Here is a 17,674-nt window from a genome sequence, read left to right on the forward strand (position 1 = left end):
CCACAGCAAACAAACAACACTGGCTAAAGCTAACAACAATGCTAAAAGCACCACGGAATCATAATCTTTTTATTTTTGCCTCACAAACGGCCTACAAATAGCTTATTCAAATTGACAGTTCACTCAAAAAAACACTTTGCATTTATTCATCTCCAAACCTGTATGCAATTCTTTCTATTGTGGAGCACAATATATATTTTAAAGAATGTTTCAACATGTTTTTAGAAGAATGTTTTTATTTTTTTTGATCCATATAATCAAATACAATGTGCAAACCAACACCGGAGCCCATTAGCTATTATCTTTTGTGTTTCAGTGAAAAAAAGCATGTAGGTTTGGAACAACATAATGGATAAACTCTTCCTTTAAGCCATCTCTGCGCATTAAACTGGAGTATGCATTCTAACATAAAAAAATGACTTGCTTCACCTTCAAAGCCAAACACATTTTTATTAACCTTTTCTACGCCTAGCAAGCCCAATCAGATCCGCTAAAAGCAGCCGGTGTGGAGGATGATCTAAAGTCAGCAGAAGAAGTAAATGCAAGTAAATATGAGTGAAATAATATGAGATTTTTCGAGAGGAAGTGATGCACAGGTCATTGACTAAAACAACAAAGTTTACATCACTACTCTGCTTTCAACATTGACAGTTGACGTGTGTGTGGGATGATGTGTTTGTGTTTTAGTGTGTGACAAAGACACAGGAAGAGAGTGAGACAATACACGTGTGTCAACAGGTTCACATTAATAACCCACATCTCAGCAGCGCAAATTCTGCAAATAATTTAATAACCTTTTAAATTGCCAGTTCTTTTATAATGCAGTGCGTTAGAGGAATGTAGAACAAAAGACGCTAGAACCAGATGCTCTAGGAGTCGTTTATTATCTACAAAGCGAATATGAGAAAATACTGAAATCATTAACATTAACCATTTAGTGAATGTCACAATGGCTCTCTGAAGAGATAAAAAGCCTACCTCATACTCACATTTGCTAGCTTGCATTTCTTACAGGATGGAATTGTTGTAACATTTCCTGAGATTATTGCTATACAAATAAAATGTAATCTATATTCATATTCATGTACTAGTTCTGGTGCTATTGATTGCAAGAGAAAGAGGGAGAGCAAAGGAGAAAGAAATATTTTACAGCAGCACAGACGTTGCATCAGAAAAGAGCTGCGACGTGTGACCTCTATTTCATCAGGCTCCTTGACCCCGGCAGGAAACAGTGACTATTGATCTGCTGGAAGAACGGACATGAGCTGCTTGGCTGTTCTTTATTCTGAGATCATACCAATGAGGGAACATTTCATTTGATGAAATGAAGGCAGGGAATGGCAGTCCCTTCAGGTCAACTCTGTGAGTGTGTTGCTAATCGAACTATGCTTTTAATACAAATTTGCAAAAAATGTCCCAGAATGTAGTTATATCTGACAAAAGTCATTTTAGGGACGTTCTCAAAGGGAAATGATGTGGATAAACAAACTGTTTATTTATATAGACACTATCATACAAAATAGAGCCCTGTACGTGCATTAAATTTAGGCCCTAGCCCGACCCTGGCTTGAGATGATCAGGCCCCAGCCAACCTGTGTCCGACAGCTTATCAGAAGTACCCACCCTTTTTATCCCCTTCTAACGTCTTATACTACAGTTTCAGCTATTAAAATAGTTCCGTTTTCAGTGTAATGGCAAAATTATTATATTTTGTTCTGTTAATTTAGAAAAACTTTTGGCGCATTTTTGTTTGTTAAAGTTTGTGCTTTATTAAGTAATGACCAAGCGGCCGGCGACAGACGGTGAGCTGGTCATAAATCAATTCAGACTTCTCAAATCATCACGACTTATAAATCAAATTTGGTATATCTATAAATAAAATCTAAAGACATACCAAAACAGTTTAAGAACATAAACATTAAACATACGCTATAAAAAGCAATGTGAGAGATGATGATTTGGGAAGAAATTGGACGCTAAAGCGGGACATCACTTGCATTTTATAGTCTTCGTCATCATTTTTTCTGATAAAGGTAGGAGTAATACATCATTCAGAACTGTAAAAGGTCTATTTATTTGTGTGCACTGACAATGTCATAAAAAGTGATTTATAAAACAAAGAAAACAAACATGATGCGCTTTCTGCCTTCTCGTCTTGAACAGGAGCACCTCAAAAAATAAAAATGAAAAACGAAACTCAGCGAAAAAGACATGATAAATATATCTATAGAAAGCTTTAAATTACCAGTTAACAAAAAAAGGAAAAAAACTAAAATGAAAAATCCGTAAAAAATTACTTCTCTCTATGAGGAGACAGAGAGTCAGGAAATTCATCTTTGCGACATGGACAGAAAACACTTGTTTATTAGTAAATAATTTAAGTATCTTTCTACTATTTTGCTCAGACACATTCATGGTAATTATTTTTGCTGGGGCTTTGTGGCAAGACTATTTTGTGCATCTGAGCACAGAACAATTAAACATTGTATTTAATGTATAAGGTTCACGTACAACAAACTTGTAAAGTCACTGTCTACTGTAATCGAATGTAGCCTACTTATACCTGTGGAACTGCAGACAGCACACATGGATTACATCTAAGATGTACACTAAGTCTTTAGAGATTTGACTGTACATCCAAATTCACGTCTTCCACGTTCATAATGTTCTTAAACTTTCTGTTACAACTCTTGAGTGAGTACTGCTTCAGATGAATCATTCAAACTGATTCACAAACCATTTCACTGGTTTGATCAAGCCTTTAAACAAAATAGACTCAAAATAATAAATCATTAGAGAAAAAGCCCAGAGAAAAAGCATATGGCATGTTTGGAATAAATGGAAGCATTTTTAACTTGAATTGCATTAAGATAAAGTAACAAGAGAAGCGTTGCCCACAATAACTAAATAAAAGTAGTTTTAAGTACAAAAAAATTGCTCAAACAAGAGTAAAAGTACCCATCTTTGAATATACTGTAAAAGTATTAATTACCCCAAAAATTTTACAATTAAATGTAACAAAGTAAATGTAATTCGTTACCACCCACGTCTGACAATAATAAATCTTTCAAAAAAGACTTGACGGTAATTGCATGTGATAATATGCATATTTTGAAGTCAAGTTTAAGCACATTAATAGTAAATATATTACGGAACTTGATCTTAAAACTTTCCCCTTCTATCTAAAAGCATTGGGAACTGCTCTCTCAGACTGGTTACATTATTGATACCATGCTCAAAAGTGAGTGCAGAACCCAGTATTTCAGAGTCAAAAGCAGATTGCTCCTTAAGCTCTTCTTTAGAAAAACAAGCATCTAAATGCCACTCACAGGCTTTAACAGCAAACAAAATATCTCACCATTTTGTTAACAGAATTTTTTGGAGCTCTCATGTAAAAATGGGCTGTGTTTCCCCCCTTGTATACAGCTAGGAAAATGTGTGCACTCATACTTGTTTGAGCTAAAGCTTATATATTGAGCGAAAGCAAGAGTGAGACCACATCAGGATTTATCTTTTTTACTCAGAAGTGATCCTCTAACGATTTTGAAAAGTTCAGTTCAGTATACGTTATATGCCCTTTTGCATTTTTGACATATCTACCTCTAACACAAACCTTCCCGTTCAGCCGTTTTACCTCAGTCACCATATTGCTCTTTGATAGTGGGAATGAACTACATCTCGAGTCACGAGAGATATTAAAGAGGAAAAAAAAAAGTTAAATCCATTCCCTGGTGTCATTCCTCTTCTGTGATCCGAATCCATGTTATCAAACACAAATTTGTCATTACAGAATTGAGCTCCACTGCATCATATTCCGCCATTAAATTGCCTTGGCTTGGCGGATGACTTCTTAAAGGCCACCTCATGCTCTGACTGATAGTGGCCTGCGGTGCCCCAGATAAGAATCATCTGCTTGGGCTGAATGAGAAGAGGGAGTTGAGTGAGGGGGAGTTATATGTTACTCACCTCCACCAGCTTGTTGGCATGTTCACGGAAGACCTGTGCATACTCCTTAACCTCTTTCTCGTTACCGCTCTTGGCCGCCTCTATCAGCACCAGCAGAGGCACGTTGGTCTCCAGGAAAGAGTCAGATATGTGGTCCATAACAGCCTTCCTTAGCTAGGAGAAAAGAGATAGAAAGAGCAGGGATCAGCTCATGTCCTACGTAAACTGTCCAGCACTTGAACTTGTACTTGGAGCTCCAACTGTACGAAATTTACAAGCGGAAAACTCCAGGTTTAACACATTTACTAATGGAGAGCTTAAGAGTGTTCTGGTGTTAAAAACAGCTAGATGGAGTGCAGCAGAACTGAACAGAAGGCAAGTTTATAGGTGCATTAGCTCCAACACACACGTTATGTAAACACTCGACGCACTTGAGATGCTTCAAGTGGGTCTGTGATACCTGGAGAAATGCACCATTCACATCCATCTAAATGGCAGTTTTCCCCTAAAAGTATGCGTTTTGAAATTTGCAATTTTCCAATTAATTAACAGAGTTGTATATGTCTAAAGGCAAAATTCCCAACAAAAAAGGTTCTATGAGGCCTTAAAGGGATAGTTCACTCAAAAATGAAAATTCTGTCAGTAATTGCTCAATGTTGTTCCGAACCCTTAAGGCCTTTTCTCAGAAATTAAAATATTTCTGATGAAATCTGAGAGCTTTCCGACTCTCCATTGACAGTAACACAACTGATTAAAGGCCCACAAAAGTAGTAAGGACATTGTTAAAATAGTTCATGTGACATCTGTGGTTCAACTGTAATCTTATGGAGGCACAAAAATAATTTTTGGGTGTAATGAAAACTAAAATGATAATTTCAACAAAACAGTATTCTCATAGCATTATAAATATTCATAAACCAAAGATAAACAAGAGGGTGAGCATTTTTTTTGAAAATCCCTTTAAAAATAACTACTAAAACATCAAGACAACTACTAAAATATGATTAAGAAAATAATTATTTCATAAAAGAGTGAGAGACATGGCATAGCATGCAAAAAGGCAAGGAATAGTAAGCATTTTGAGGTCAAGTGCCTTGCTTAAGGGCACAATGCTAAAAGCTCATGGCTTGCTAATTGCAGTGATCAAGGTAACAACCTGTAGGTCACTAGCCCTGAGGATAAACCAGTTTCACACGAACCTAAAATACACAAGCATGCATTTTGCCTCAAGGTAAGTGAAAAGCTTAAAATATCTCTTGAAACCGGATATGAGATTATTAACAATATTACTAGTGTTCTTATAAAACAAGCGGTAGCTGTACAAACACTGTTATAAAACTGTCGATTTTAGTAGCAGAAGCACATCATCAGCAATATTCACAGCTACATGTAGAGAAAACATTTGGGGCTATTCCAATGGGGCAGTAGGTAGAGTCCCACGACACATGTCCTCTAATGGATGATGGGAAACACTCCTAACAAGCAATAATTATCATTCAGTGAGGCATGCACATATCTTAACCAATTAAAAACCCTGTGCTAGGCCTTGGTGGGCAGACAGTAATGATAAATTATGGCTAAAGGCGACGCATAATCCATCACTGGCAAGAAACTTGGCCAGTCAGAACTTGAGACTTGAAACGCCCTTAAAGGGAACATGTCACACAAAACAGGATTTTCTGTTTTTCAGTTAAAAAGTCTTAACAAACTGCACAAATATTTGAAATATTTGTGGTTATGAGAATGCATTTACACATCAGTAATCATCAAATGATATTTGTTGCGTTTGGTAAAACTATTTTAATGTGATGAAAAATGAATTTTTGTTGCAAGAAACCTTGACTAAGCCAATAGCTGCCAAAAGTGTAAAATATGATTCTTTTTGGCACGCAAGGAAGTTTAAGGCCACACTGGGCTATGGAACAGGCCATGAAACCAGAGCCAAGCATGAGGACGTCATCTTTTCAATCAATGTGCAGGACTCAGTGGAGGAGTTCTTGGCCACCTGAGCATGAAATTCAGAAAACAGAGCACACTCCGTAGGTAATGATCCTTCTCCCCGTGTGCCGATGATTTAATTGAAATGTTTTAATGAACCTTGGCGCTCTGTCTCTAATAACCTCTGGAAAAGGATGTGTGCTTGTCTTCTTAATGGTTTGGGTGCAACCCCAGGGAAAATGAAATAGAAAAATAGTGACCAAAATGTATCATTTTTCTGCTTATACCGCCTAAAAAACTAGAAATGCACTGGAGTGCACACGAGTCACGTTGCGTGTAAAAAAATGAACTACATAAAAAAAGAAGAACAGTACTGTACTAGTATTTGAATATATTAATAATCTTAAACTGGGACTCAGTCTGACAGCATTTCATTTCCCCCACCCCTTCTTAAAATTAATTTTTCAGTTCTCACGAAGCTTGAGAGCAAGTGATCTGTCTCTGCTTTTTTTATTCAGATTACTTAAGCCATAATTATTTTTCTTCGACACCGACCATGGCATTTTAGGGTCAGTTCTGTTTGCATCTTATCATCATTATGCCAGTGAGATTCATTTCTGTTTACTGGGGAAATCTCATTTTCAGGTTGCAGACCTTTTAAATCTTTATTTAATATACTGCATGTTACAAATGTGGCAACATGTTAAATCAAACACAGTATTCCTTCACTGTTCCAACAGCATAGCTGGCATTGGCAAGACAACAAGTATAGCCCACAGTGAGGCCCCTTATGTCTAATGTATTTTTCAAAGAAGCAACCGAAGTTATAGTCATGTAATCTCAGGACTAAATTGGAAAAAAAGCTTGACGAATGGAGTGCTCTGCCGACTCCTCACAGACTACAAAAACAGCAAGCCAAAAAATTGGAAACACTGAGGAGAGGAAGTGCTTTGCTTTAAATTGCTCTGAGGGACTGAAAAAATGGAAATCTTGTGATCCTACCTGTCATCTTCCCCTTTATGTCTTTCTGCCTATTTTCCCAATTTCTCCCTAATCCTTTGTTCTCTTTATCCATATGGCACCGAAGCTCCGTTAAAAATAAATAAATAAATAAATAAAATAAAATCAGCATAGCAAACTCAATCAAGTGAATTTCAGACAGAAACAAAGTCAAAATAAGGAAGAAAAAGTGCACTTAGGCAAGCCAAAAGATAAATCTTTTAATGTCGCAAATGGGAAGATTTTAGGAGATGAGATTAGCTTGTGTTTGCTAATTTCGCTTACAAACAGGAACGTGTATTTTTAAGGATTAACCACCTGCTACAACACGAAAAAACAAATGCCAGCGAGAATGAAAGTCAAATCACCAATGAAATAAAATGATCTTCTGTAATTTACTCATTCTAAAGCTCAAAACAAAGCTGACAGATGTTTGGTTTCTTAATCTGAGAAAACAAGAGCAGTTCATTACTCTGTTGATTTATTCCTGCACTCCCCACCCATTTTTAAAATTAATTTCTATAAAACTTTGTATTTATATTTATCCTGTTCTACAAATGAGAGACCATAACATTTTGATTTTAACAATCATGGGCAACAAATGAAGGTGGCAAAATACAATCATCAGACAACTTTGTCTGTCAGTCTTAGAATTTGGATTCTCTGCAGATAGCGGCAGAAGCTTTGGGTCAAGGGCTCGATGTTTCTTATTAAAATGTCAAGGGCAATCACAGGATAAACATGCCCCTGTACCCGGTTAGCAGAAAAGGCAGCCAATACAAATCAGAATGAAGTAACGGCACTGATTCAGTATTAACAATGACATCTGGAGAGGATAGGGGGTGGAGGGAAAGAAAGAGAGTGAGTGGAGATGTGCTGTTTGATCTTCCTGTCATGTCTGTAAATGAGTCTGATAGCATAGCTCCCTCCCCTTCACTGATCACCGCAAAGGTCTTAGGGCAAAGTAGAGGAAGCCATAGAAAAGATTTTCTTGCTCTGGAGAGATGACATTTAGGTTAAAGCTTTAGCATTGATTTGAATGTTTTTGCCCCAGGCCAAAATGAAAGCTACGTTCCTGTGCGCTGTCTCGGGAAGACCCTTTGACAACTAATTATATAAAAGATATGATGAATTTAGGAACTTAATGATTTATTTTTGTCATTGCAGGATTTTGGGCCAGTATAATTTTGAAACAACCTGGTCTCATAAAAATGTATGTCTCTGTGCACTTTTGTGTTACACAGTTCGTGACCTTACTGCGTGTGTCGGTTTCAAAGAGAAAAACACAGGTTCAATACGTGAACCAAGATTAATGTTGATGTTTATGTATCTTCCCCTGTAACTTAACGATTTCTTTGATTTTATCCTAATAAGAACTAAATTAACAGCTGCGCATTTATGGTCTGCCTAAGCTTTTTGTTTTGTTTCATTTTTGTTTAAAATTGTTTTCTGGTGGAACTTAAACTATTAATTAATAAAACTGAATACAGAAATATGACATTTAACGATAGGCCTACCCTATGACATGAATGCCACCGGTGATGGTGGCAAATCACTGCTTTATTAAAGAAGTGTTTGTTGAATTGATTCATTCAGAACTGATTTGATCATAAACAAGCAAGAATTTGCTACCGAATCACTCAAGCGAATCATTTAAATCCCTGGATTCGTTCAGTATTCAGTGTAAAGTTTGCCATTGTTAATTACAAAAACAAGATAAATAATTTATAGTCCCTTGAATTTAATGGCAGACTTAAGCTGAATTTTAAGACCAGTGCTGTTTTTGAACTAACGGATAAGCTTACATATCTATCCTTTTTGAAGAGGTGACGTAAATGCATACTGCGTTCTTTATTTAGTCAAGCAAGTCACAAGTCCTTAAATTTGCGACTCGAGTCAAGTCATATGTTACCTCTGGTTTTAACAAATGCTAAACTGATATAAAAACGAGAATCTGTTGACGCAACCGTGCCATTTCAACTTCCTTTTATACAGCTTTGAACTGTTTTATCAAACCATAGTTACACAAGATTCAAACCAGAGCTCCTTGCCTCTGAAGTACATCTCTGTACTCTGTGAGTTACTGAACAAATCTATGTCTATGAAAACCCATAGATATGAAGCTGGATACGTGTGATGCTAACGTTCAAAAGCATCAGCTTGGAAACTGCAGTGATATGTACTTATTGGTACGTATTTCGGGTCTTGCTAAAAAGTGCACCCAAGTCTATGCATGAGACCAGGTAATACAGAAAATACTGAAATAAATCATTAAATTACTTTTCTTTGGTTTTTGATCTACTTGAAATTAAATATAGCATCACCACTAAACTTCAACAGACTAGAGCAACCACAGACATGACTGACATCAAGTGAAGGTTTGAAATTTGTACAGATCATTGAAAATGTATATGTAATACAAGTTACATACGATGTATTATAATAAAGGCATCTCCAATGGGAGTACCGAATCTAAATAAAATAGCAGTTTCTTGCGTAACATACCATGTAACAGCACTCACATAAAACAAAGGCTCCATCTCTCACAGAGAATCACATAACACTCGAGTCAATGCACACATCTATGAGCGGATTCTACGGACGCTGTGGCAGTGTGACAATTGACAATTTCTTGAAATAGAAATAAGAAAGCGGAGAAGACAGGCTGTGGGAAGGTGTTTCTAGACTGTTGATGAGAGCAGCAGAAGAGCCGGTGTGCACATGGGTTTATCAACTGCTTCTGTTATCATTCTCTACTATGACAGACTGAGGTACCACTATACCCTGATCCCTGATCATGAGGGTCTACTGAGGACTTTATCAGTGAGTAGGAGCACTGTACTTCCCGCCTGAGTCCCACTGCCTGCATTAATGCATTGCCCACTGACTTCAGCCTCGACTGCGCTGCAATGCAGGGCTTTTTTATAAGAAAAAACGGGGAGTGGCGCCTCTCTGGGGCTCTCGCTTTCTGTGACTGTCTTTGTGACACTGACTACATTTGTGTCAGTATGAATCACTTTAGCCCGATTGCTGTACTGTATCTCATATTCTGCAGCGAACGACAACAAAATAAAGTATTTTAATATTTGGTTTGACTATTTGTTTACAAAATATTCTTTAATATTCCCTTGTGTAAACATTATCCTCAGGGGTCTTCAACAGGGGGTCCGCGGTAGTACTCCGGGGGGTCTGACAATTATTGTGTGGGAAAAGAAGAAAACTAAATGCAGTTAACTTCATCTGACGCTAATGTTCAGTTAAATGTTTCATTGTCCTTCCCACATATATAAATATGTAATATAATAAATATATAACGTGCACAAATCTGACTCGTTTATACATGTACATGTACTCATGCGCATTTATAAAAAAATATTTTCAATGGATTTGCAATCTACAAAAATGTATGTAGATAGTATGTAGATTCACACAGTATTATGTGCATATTATTAGATTTCTATTCTCAATCCCTATCCAACAAGCCCTGAAAAGAGTTAACATACAATGTACCATGAATGACTATAATTGCAAAAACACTTGGATTTAAACATTTACACTGCAGTTATTCACAAACTGATCTATCTACCCAACTGAAGTGTTTACATGGTGTCTTTTCATTCAGATTATCAGTATGATTACTCTCATAGTAATGCCATTAAAAAGTTTGGAGTAGAGCATTCCTGTAGCTCAACTTTTTAATTCCCAGGAAATGCATTAACTGATAAATTCATTGAATGCAATGCTATTTACTTTTGATAAAAGCGTCTTTTAAGTGCATGACTGTAAATTAGATATTTTATTTAGCAAAGAAGCATTAAACCGATAGCTAGACATTTACAGAATGCCACAGTTCTATAGAAACACTGTTCTGTTCTGTATTTCACAGTATTATTATATATATTTTTTAAATAACATTATTTTTGATCAAGTAAATGACAATAAACATACTTAATTATATAAATCTTCCCGAACCTCAAACTTTAGGAAGTTAGTGCCACTATTCTGAAACAGGGGGAATATTCAGGGAATCTGAAACAGCCATTCGAAACATTTTACTGGAGCTGCTTCTGAATACAATAGAAAGGTTCAATGCTACTTTTGTACGAAGCTCAGTAGAAACGTTGCAAATCACCGCATCCAGTTATGCTCAATTTGCACACAGCACAAAAGAAAAGAGAGAGAGAAAAAAAAAGACAAAATCTGAGCTGGTTGCATACACGTGTCAGTGTTAAGATGCTTATGCGGATGCATGGGAATTGCACAGAATGGCATGTAAAAATGTGAAAGCATGCATACTACAGTACATGCTCTGCATGAGCAATTGCCTTTAAGTTTTAAGAAACGGCTTCCGTATACTGTACAGTAGTAGCCTGACAGTTCAGAACTCTGAGGAAACCCAGACTCTCTAGACTGTAGACATCACTCAGAGCGATTGTTTAAAATTGAAACAATTTCTGCTTGCGAATTTCGTAAGTGTGGGAAATGTACAACTGATTTAGAAGTGTTAAAACTGAGCTCTACTTTGAAAAAATGATTTTAGTTTGAGAGCAGGCAAGATTTATGAGCCTTTCTCTGTGTGTCTGTCTCTAGGAGAATTTCTTAGATGTAGATTAAGAGTAGCTGTCAGCTAAACACTTCCAAAGAAGTCAAAGAGGCTGCGGTAACAAGACGCTGTAAGAACAGCAGTGAGATGCCAACACTTTCACAAGGTCACAAAAACAAGCCACATGCCAATAGCAATAATTACACATAGCTATCCACACAGAGTAAATATAAAAAATACAAAAGGTTTGTTATTTTCAGAATAACAAATTATTTGGTCATCTTTTAATAGCATGAGCAATTTCATCGAAGCGCATGCATTGCAGGAACTCGAAACTGTTTCTATTTGCGATTCACAAAATGTATCCTAAAACTGAAAGAGAGAGAGCTTGCTTAAGCATATGTTCAGAGAACTGTTGTTCACTAGAGGAGCATCCTGGAGTAAGCTATCAGTCAAAAGAGAGCTGGGAGGGAGGACTTGACAGACACATTTATTAGGAATGGAATGACAGATGACACATAGCTCAAAGTGCTGTAAAGGGATGTGTGTGTGGGGACTGCTAATTGTTCAAGAATAGATATTTAAGCGTATTAGTTCAACGCTGTACATTCCCACACCTCCAGTATTATTCACCGGTTTCTAAACAGCTGAAAGGCTGTAACTCAGATCTTTTCTTTTCTTTGTGTTGTGCTTATGCTGTTATTTTTGTTTTTATTTTCATTCTCTGCCTGTAATGCTAGGTGGCAGAGCATTATGGGAGCTCAAGCACACAGTGGCATCTGAGAGGCGTGCCTCTGGGGGAGAGGTCTGACAAATGCTGGGTTTAGTTCCGTGACTGGCCCCGTGACTGCTGAATTACTCCGCTAGGAGGTCCACTAGCTCACAGAGCACCCTGTGACTGTGGATAACCAAACAGTGATGTGATACCATTTCTTTCTTCTGCTCATGCAAAATAAAGGCAAAGAAAAAAAAGTAGCAAAACAGTGAAGATAGCACTAAGAGTCATTAAGAAAGAGTGGTAAATAATTTGTATTAAAACTGGAATTAATAAATGGAAAAGAAGCACCACCACTAACGGCACTTATTGCTGTTGGCTGCAATTAAATATGTATCAACTCTGTTGACTTCATTTATAATATATTTCGCTATAGTTTTAGTACTTGGTATGATTTTAAACAGGTACGTTTCTGAACTATTTATTTCTCAGATCAGTCCGATATCTATTGGACACAATTTATGAGAATTCTAAATTAGTCAATGGTTTGATTCACGAATAATTATTAAATAATATGACTATAACATGTATGAAAACTGTCCTTCAACATCAGCACGGAATAATTAATATTCATAATTTGCCTTTTTCCGTAGTGACGTCAACACCCATCCATTTTCAGCATCCTTCCCCACTCTAAATCTCATTCCCCTGCATAAAGTGCACGTTTGGCAGTTCAAGCTCCTCAGGGAATGAGTCATAAGTTCACCCGTGTACCCTTGAGCAAGGCTCCAAACACCAGCTTGCTTCAGGGAGACTGTCCCTGTAATAAGTTTGCTCTAAGTCACTTTGGATAAAAGCGTCTGCTAAATGGGTACCATCAAAGAAGAACCCTGGTACCACCACAGTAGGAAAACAGATGCTTTTATCCAAAGTGCTTGAAGTACACTCATTACAGAGACAGTCCCCTTGGAGCAACCTAAGTGTCTAGCTAAAGGGCACAATGGTGATAGTTCATGGATCGCCTGTTGCGGTGCTCAAACTAGTAACTTTCTGATTACAAGCCCAGAACCACTACAGCATCCCATTAATAAAAAACAAAAACGGCAAGTGCGAGAGAGTGTGGGAAGCATCAGTTGTCCTCTGCGCAATGCGGAAGGAGATACAAGTGCTCAGAAGGCTAAAGGCAATGGAAGACTCTTTTGAGGTTAATCTCTACTGTATATATGAACCAGTGTAATCTGTTCTGTGGCACTATTGATGGATCTGATAGCGATGCTAATACATTAGTAAGAGCTCCCACTGCAGGGCTGCAGCTGCATAGATATTCTATGCATGCTTGTGTAGCATAAAGACCTGCTTATGCATTTATGCAAAGCAGCAAGGTGGACAATACTCTCTCATGGTTTCTCTTTCTCTGAACACTCAAATTAGAACAAAGAAAGAGTTTCCCACATTTTCCATAATTGAGTACTGTGAATATATATATATATATATATATATATATATATATATATATATATATATATATATATATATATTTCCTAATGTGAAATTATTTTGTTTTAATACACAAATCAAGAGGTAAATCTATCTATCTATCTATCTATCAATAAAAACCAAAAAACATCCATGAACACACGCTGAACCTAAACAGAGCAAATGTAATACAACAGACTAAGCAGCGAGGGCAATATGAAAATCAGACATTGCTCCTTTGCGATGTCTGCGATCATGAACAGGGCTCGCCATTATTGTTTGAATTGCACTGGTCGGGGTGGTATATTCTCTTGCCAGGTAGACAGTAATAACTCAAAGCTGGCTGCCACAGACACTCGGATGTTCCCCCGGTGAGACTGATTTGATGAGATGGCGATGCCTCCATTCATTTGACTGAGGGGCCTGAAAAGCCCTGAGCGGATCACAGAGGTTCGCATTTCATATCTTCAGTGGCTGAACCATGAGAAAGAAATGCATTTCCTCACACACACACACACACACACACACACACACACACACACACAACACACACACACAGTGCTATAATCAGTATGTGCATCTACCCAGATCCATACATGCAAATGTACTCAACTATCACGTTCCCCAGCATGCCATGTAGGTTGTTTTTTGTTCTACATGGGTGAGTTATGCATCGGTTAACCCCAGGAATCCCCTGCACTAGTGCCTCAACGGCTTCCTGCAATCAACTAATAACAATACAATAACATTTTGCAATTCATTTTTATTGAATTGGGCTGTTTTGCCATTATAAAGCCCATGGCGGATGTTCTGTGAGGTCGGTAAACAACATCACAATCACAGCAGGTGAGCGCTGCTCATAGATCACTGCCTAAATTAAAATACATAATGAGAACATCCAACATATGTGCATGGATTTTGCATTGAAGACATCAACAGCTTGGTCTGCAACTTGCTTAGAATCTTCTTTGATCCCATGGCAAGTTTTTTGGGGGGGATCTTAAACCCCATTAAGTGATTAAAATGTAATTTATCTTGTGATGAGGTTCAAGCGAAATGTTGTTAAGACGAGAGGTGGTTTATCAGATGTAAGAGCATATGGAGCTCACAAACAGTGAAAACAGGACGTGATCAGCCGGAATTACCGGTAGATGACTCCGGAGTAGAGTGAGCTGGGGTAAATCAGGGCTATCAAACACTTTTCATTTCCTTTAACCACTTTACTGTACCATAAAATCTCCATGTATCCGTGAGGCAAACATCTTGCCCCGCCTCAGACCATGATAGATAATGAAATAAATGTCTTAAGAGGATTAAAAATGCTTGGCCTGGCAAATCTGTAAACACCCGGTCTCCTTATCCGACAAGTAACTACAATACATGTGTCAGGGAAAGTTTACAGCTTTACAAATATTGGTCCAGCGGAGCGGGTGACAGAAGATGCGTGAACGCGCCGGTTGTGGGGTTCGTGAGGTGGGGAAGGAGCGTAGAGAAGCAGAAATGAGGGAGGTGATGTACGACTGCTGAGTCTGAAAATGCGGCTGTGAAATTTACAGTCTTGGTGAAGGGGGGTGGGAGCACGAAGATTTTAAAAGATGTTTTCCAATTATAAAAGATTGTACAAACTGGGTGGAGGGTAAACGGTGAACGTTCATGTGTGTGAGTGTGTGTATGTACCGCTTTTTAACCTCTGTGCCGGCTGATTTATACACCCACTAACACACTCCTGAACTCCAAGACCGTAATTAAAGCAGCCTGCTCAAAACGAACATCCATTGCGCGTTAGTTGCTCTCTCTGTGGATTTACTGTGATGTGGGGTGAAGAGGGTCTTCTCTCAGTGGGGGCAGGCCAATGAGGTCTATAATACCTGGAGAAGGCTATTTGTTAGAATTAATATTCATCTTAACAGCTACAGGACCACCCGGAAGTGTGAGATTCAAAATATGCCACGCTTGCCTCATAGAACCTTTTGAGCCAATCACTTGAGAATGGCATGTGACTAAGTGCATTGTCAGACCAGTAGATTGTTCGCTTTGTTCTGAAACAAGCACTCAAATTGTTACATTCTTGAATTTTCGTCTTGGTTTGGTTTTGGTTTTAAGAGACAAAATATCGAAGTGGATAAAAATGTTTATGCAAGTCTCGTATGAGTACAACCATCCTGTTTTTGGTAGGAGTGCACCTGTTTATATTCTGGGATTCTGTTTATAGTGTCATTCTTGTAATGCACCCGTTTCAGAAAAGAGCAATTAAGAACAGATCGGTTTGTTCGTCTGTTGGGTTGAGTTGTTTTCTACACTGTTTGAACCTCTACAGAGTGTATTTTGTATTGGGCCGAGATTAGTTCATTTAGAAAATCTCGGACCTTTTGTTTTTGTGCAGATCCAATTGTGGTTGTTGCGTTCATATACACCTACAACAAACAATGGTCAAAATATGCTAGGTTCTGATGGTACCACAGCAATGAACATGCAGTCTTACAGGTTTCAATAGTGTCTGCCCTGGGTTATGACATGAATAACAGCAAAGTCAACAGGGAAAAGTCAATTTCAAACTTGTAAGAGTCAGGCACTGGTAAAACATCCACTATAATAGAATTGTGAAAAAAAATAAAATAAAAAAAAAATATTTTGCCAGAACACAAGACAAGTTTTGAACGGTCGAACACAACAATCTTCCAGAGCATGTGAAGAAATCTTATAAATGAGAGGGTGACTATGGTGATTGTATGCTCTCTGACAGCTGACATCTTGATGTTTAGAGTGTAGGGACAATTTTTCCTCACCTGAATGTGTTATATGGTGAGTTTATGAAAGGAATAGTTCACCCAAAATGAAAATTCTGTCACCATTTACTCACTCTGGTGCTATTCCAAAGCTAGAATATGACTTTCTTCCTTCTGAGGAACACAAAAGATTACTTTTTAAGGGGGGGTAAACAATATCCTACCTGCTCCTTTCTGTATAATGAAAGTAGTAAATGCAGATGGGTGCTATCAAACTCCACAATGACAAAAAGCACCATAAAAGTAACGTTAAAGTATGCCAAGTCTTCAAAAGTCATACAACAACACTGTGTTGTATGACAAGGAACAAGGAGTCAAATTTATGAGGCTATTTATTTACTGCAAAATATGCTTTTCAAGACTAGATTTTTTTTCTTGTTTTCAGCCAAAATATGTGAGAATTTTAAGAAATAAAATCAAGTCAAAATTAAGTGACTTTTTTGCTCAGAACAAGCAAAATACTCTGCCAACGGGGTGAGAAAAATAATCTTATTTCAAACAGAAAACAAGATTATTTTGCTTACCCCATTGGCAGATTATTTTGCTTGTTTCATGTAAAAACTTTTGACTTGTTTTTTTTTTTCTCAAAACAATATTTATTTATTTTGTTTTTGTCTAGAAAATCTTTCTTCATTTTAGAATTTGTAGATATTTTGGATGGAAACAAGACAAAAAAAATCTAGTTTTGAAAAGCAAATCTCGCCCTAACTTGGCTGACAGGAGCACCTATGTTTCTCTTAACCAGTGAAATATTTATCTAGCCTTGTTCTTTCAACTGAGGAGCAGACAGAATGCTTCATTTTTATGTGTAAATGTCAGGTAATAGTATTATATAAAAGAACAGTATAATGCTCTTTCTTTATTAAGTAAAAACTCTCCTGATGGGAATGTCAATCTGATAGGAATGCCTTGCAGCTTTATTTCCAGACTCGGTGTTAGTTTACATCGGTGCTGACCGATCTGACACTTTATTCCATTGTCATGGTGATGGAGAGAGAATATGCATCAAAAGAGCTTTTTAAGCTGTACTGATTGCCGAAGTCAAGAGCGTGGACCTCAGCTTCTTGAGTTAGAGACATACTGATGTTTGATGCTCTTATGCGCGATATTCAGAAATGTAAGCAGGTGTTATTTAAGTCTAAACTGTTCTCAGAAGACTTATCCTCTTGAACAATGAGTAAAAATACAACATACACTTCAGTGGTGTGCATTACAGTTACTTTTTTAGCATTTTGTTTGTCTGTTTTCATTTGAAGGTTTAAATCCATACTT

The 17,674-nt window shown here is 37.4% G+C and overlaps 1 protein-coding gene across 1 annotated transcript in view; it reads right to left on the minus strand.

Annotated features, from left to right (window-relative positions):
- Positions 1 to 17,674, minus strand: part of ctnna2 (catenin (cadherin-associated protein), alpha 2) — a 336,397-nt gene that overhangs the window by 55,809 nt on the left and 262,914 nt on the right. Inside the window, 1 exon segment of the mRNA XM_043243368.1 lies at positions 3,967 to 4,119. Within this exon segment, the coding sequence (XP_043099303.1) occupies positions 3,967 to 4,119 (153 nt within the window).

The sequence above is a fragment of the Puntigrus tetrazona genome, chromosome 1 (genome assembly GCF_018831695.1).
Source record: "Puntigrus tetrazona isolate hp1 chromosome 1, ASM1883169v1, whole genome shotgun sequence".
In the NCBI taxonomy this organism is placed as follows: Eukaryota; Metazoa; Chordata; class Actinopteri; order Cypriniformes; family Cyprinidae; genus Puntigrus; species Puntigrus tetrazona.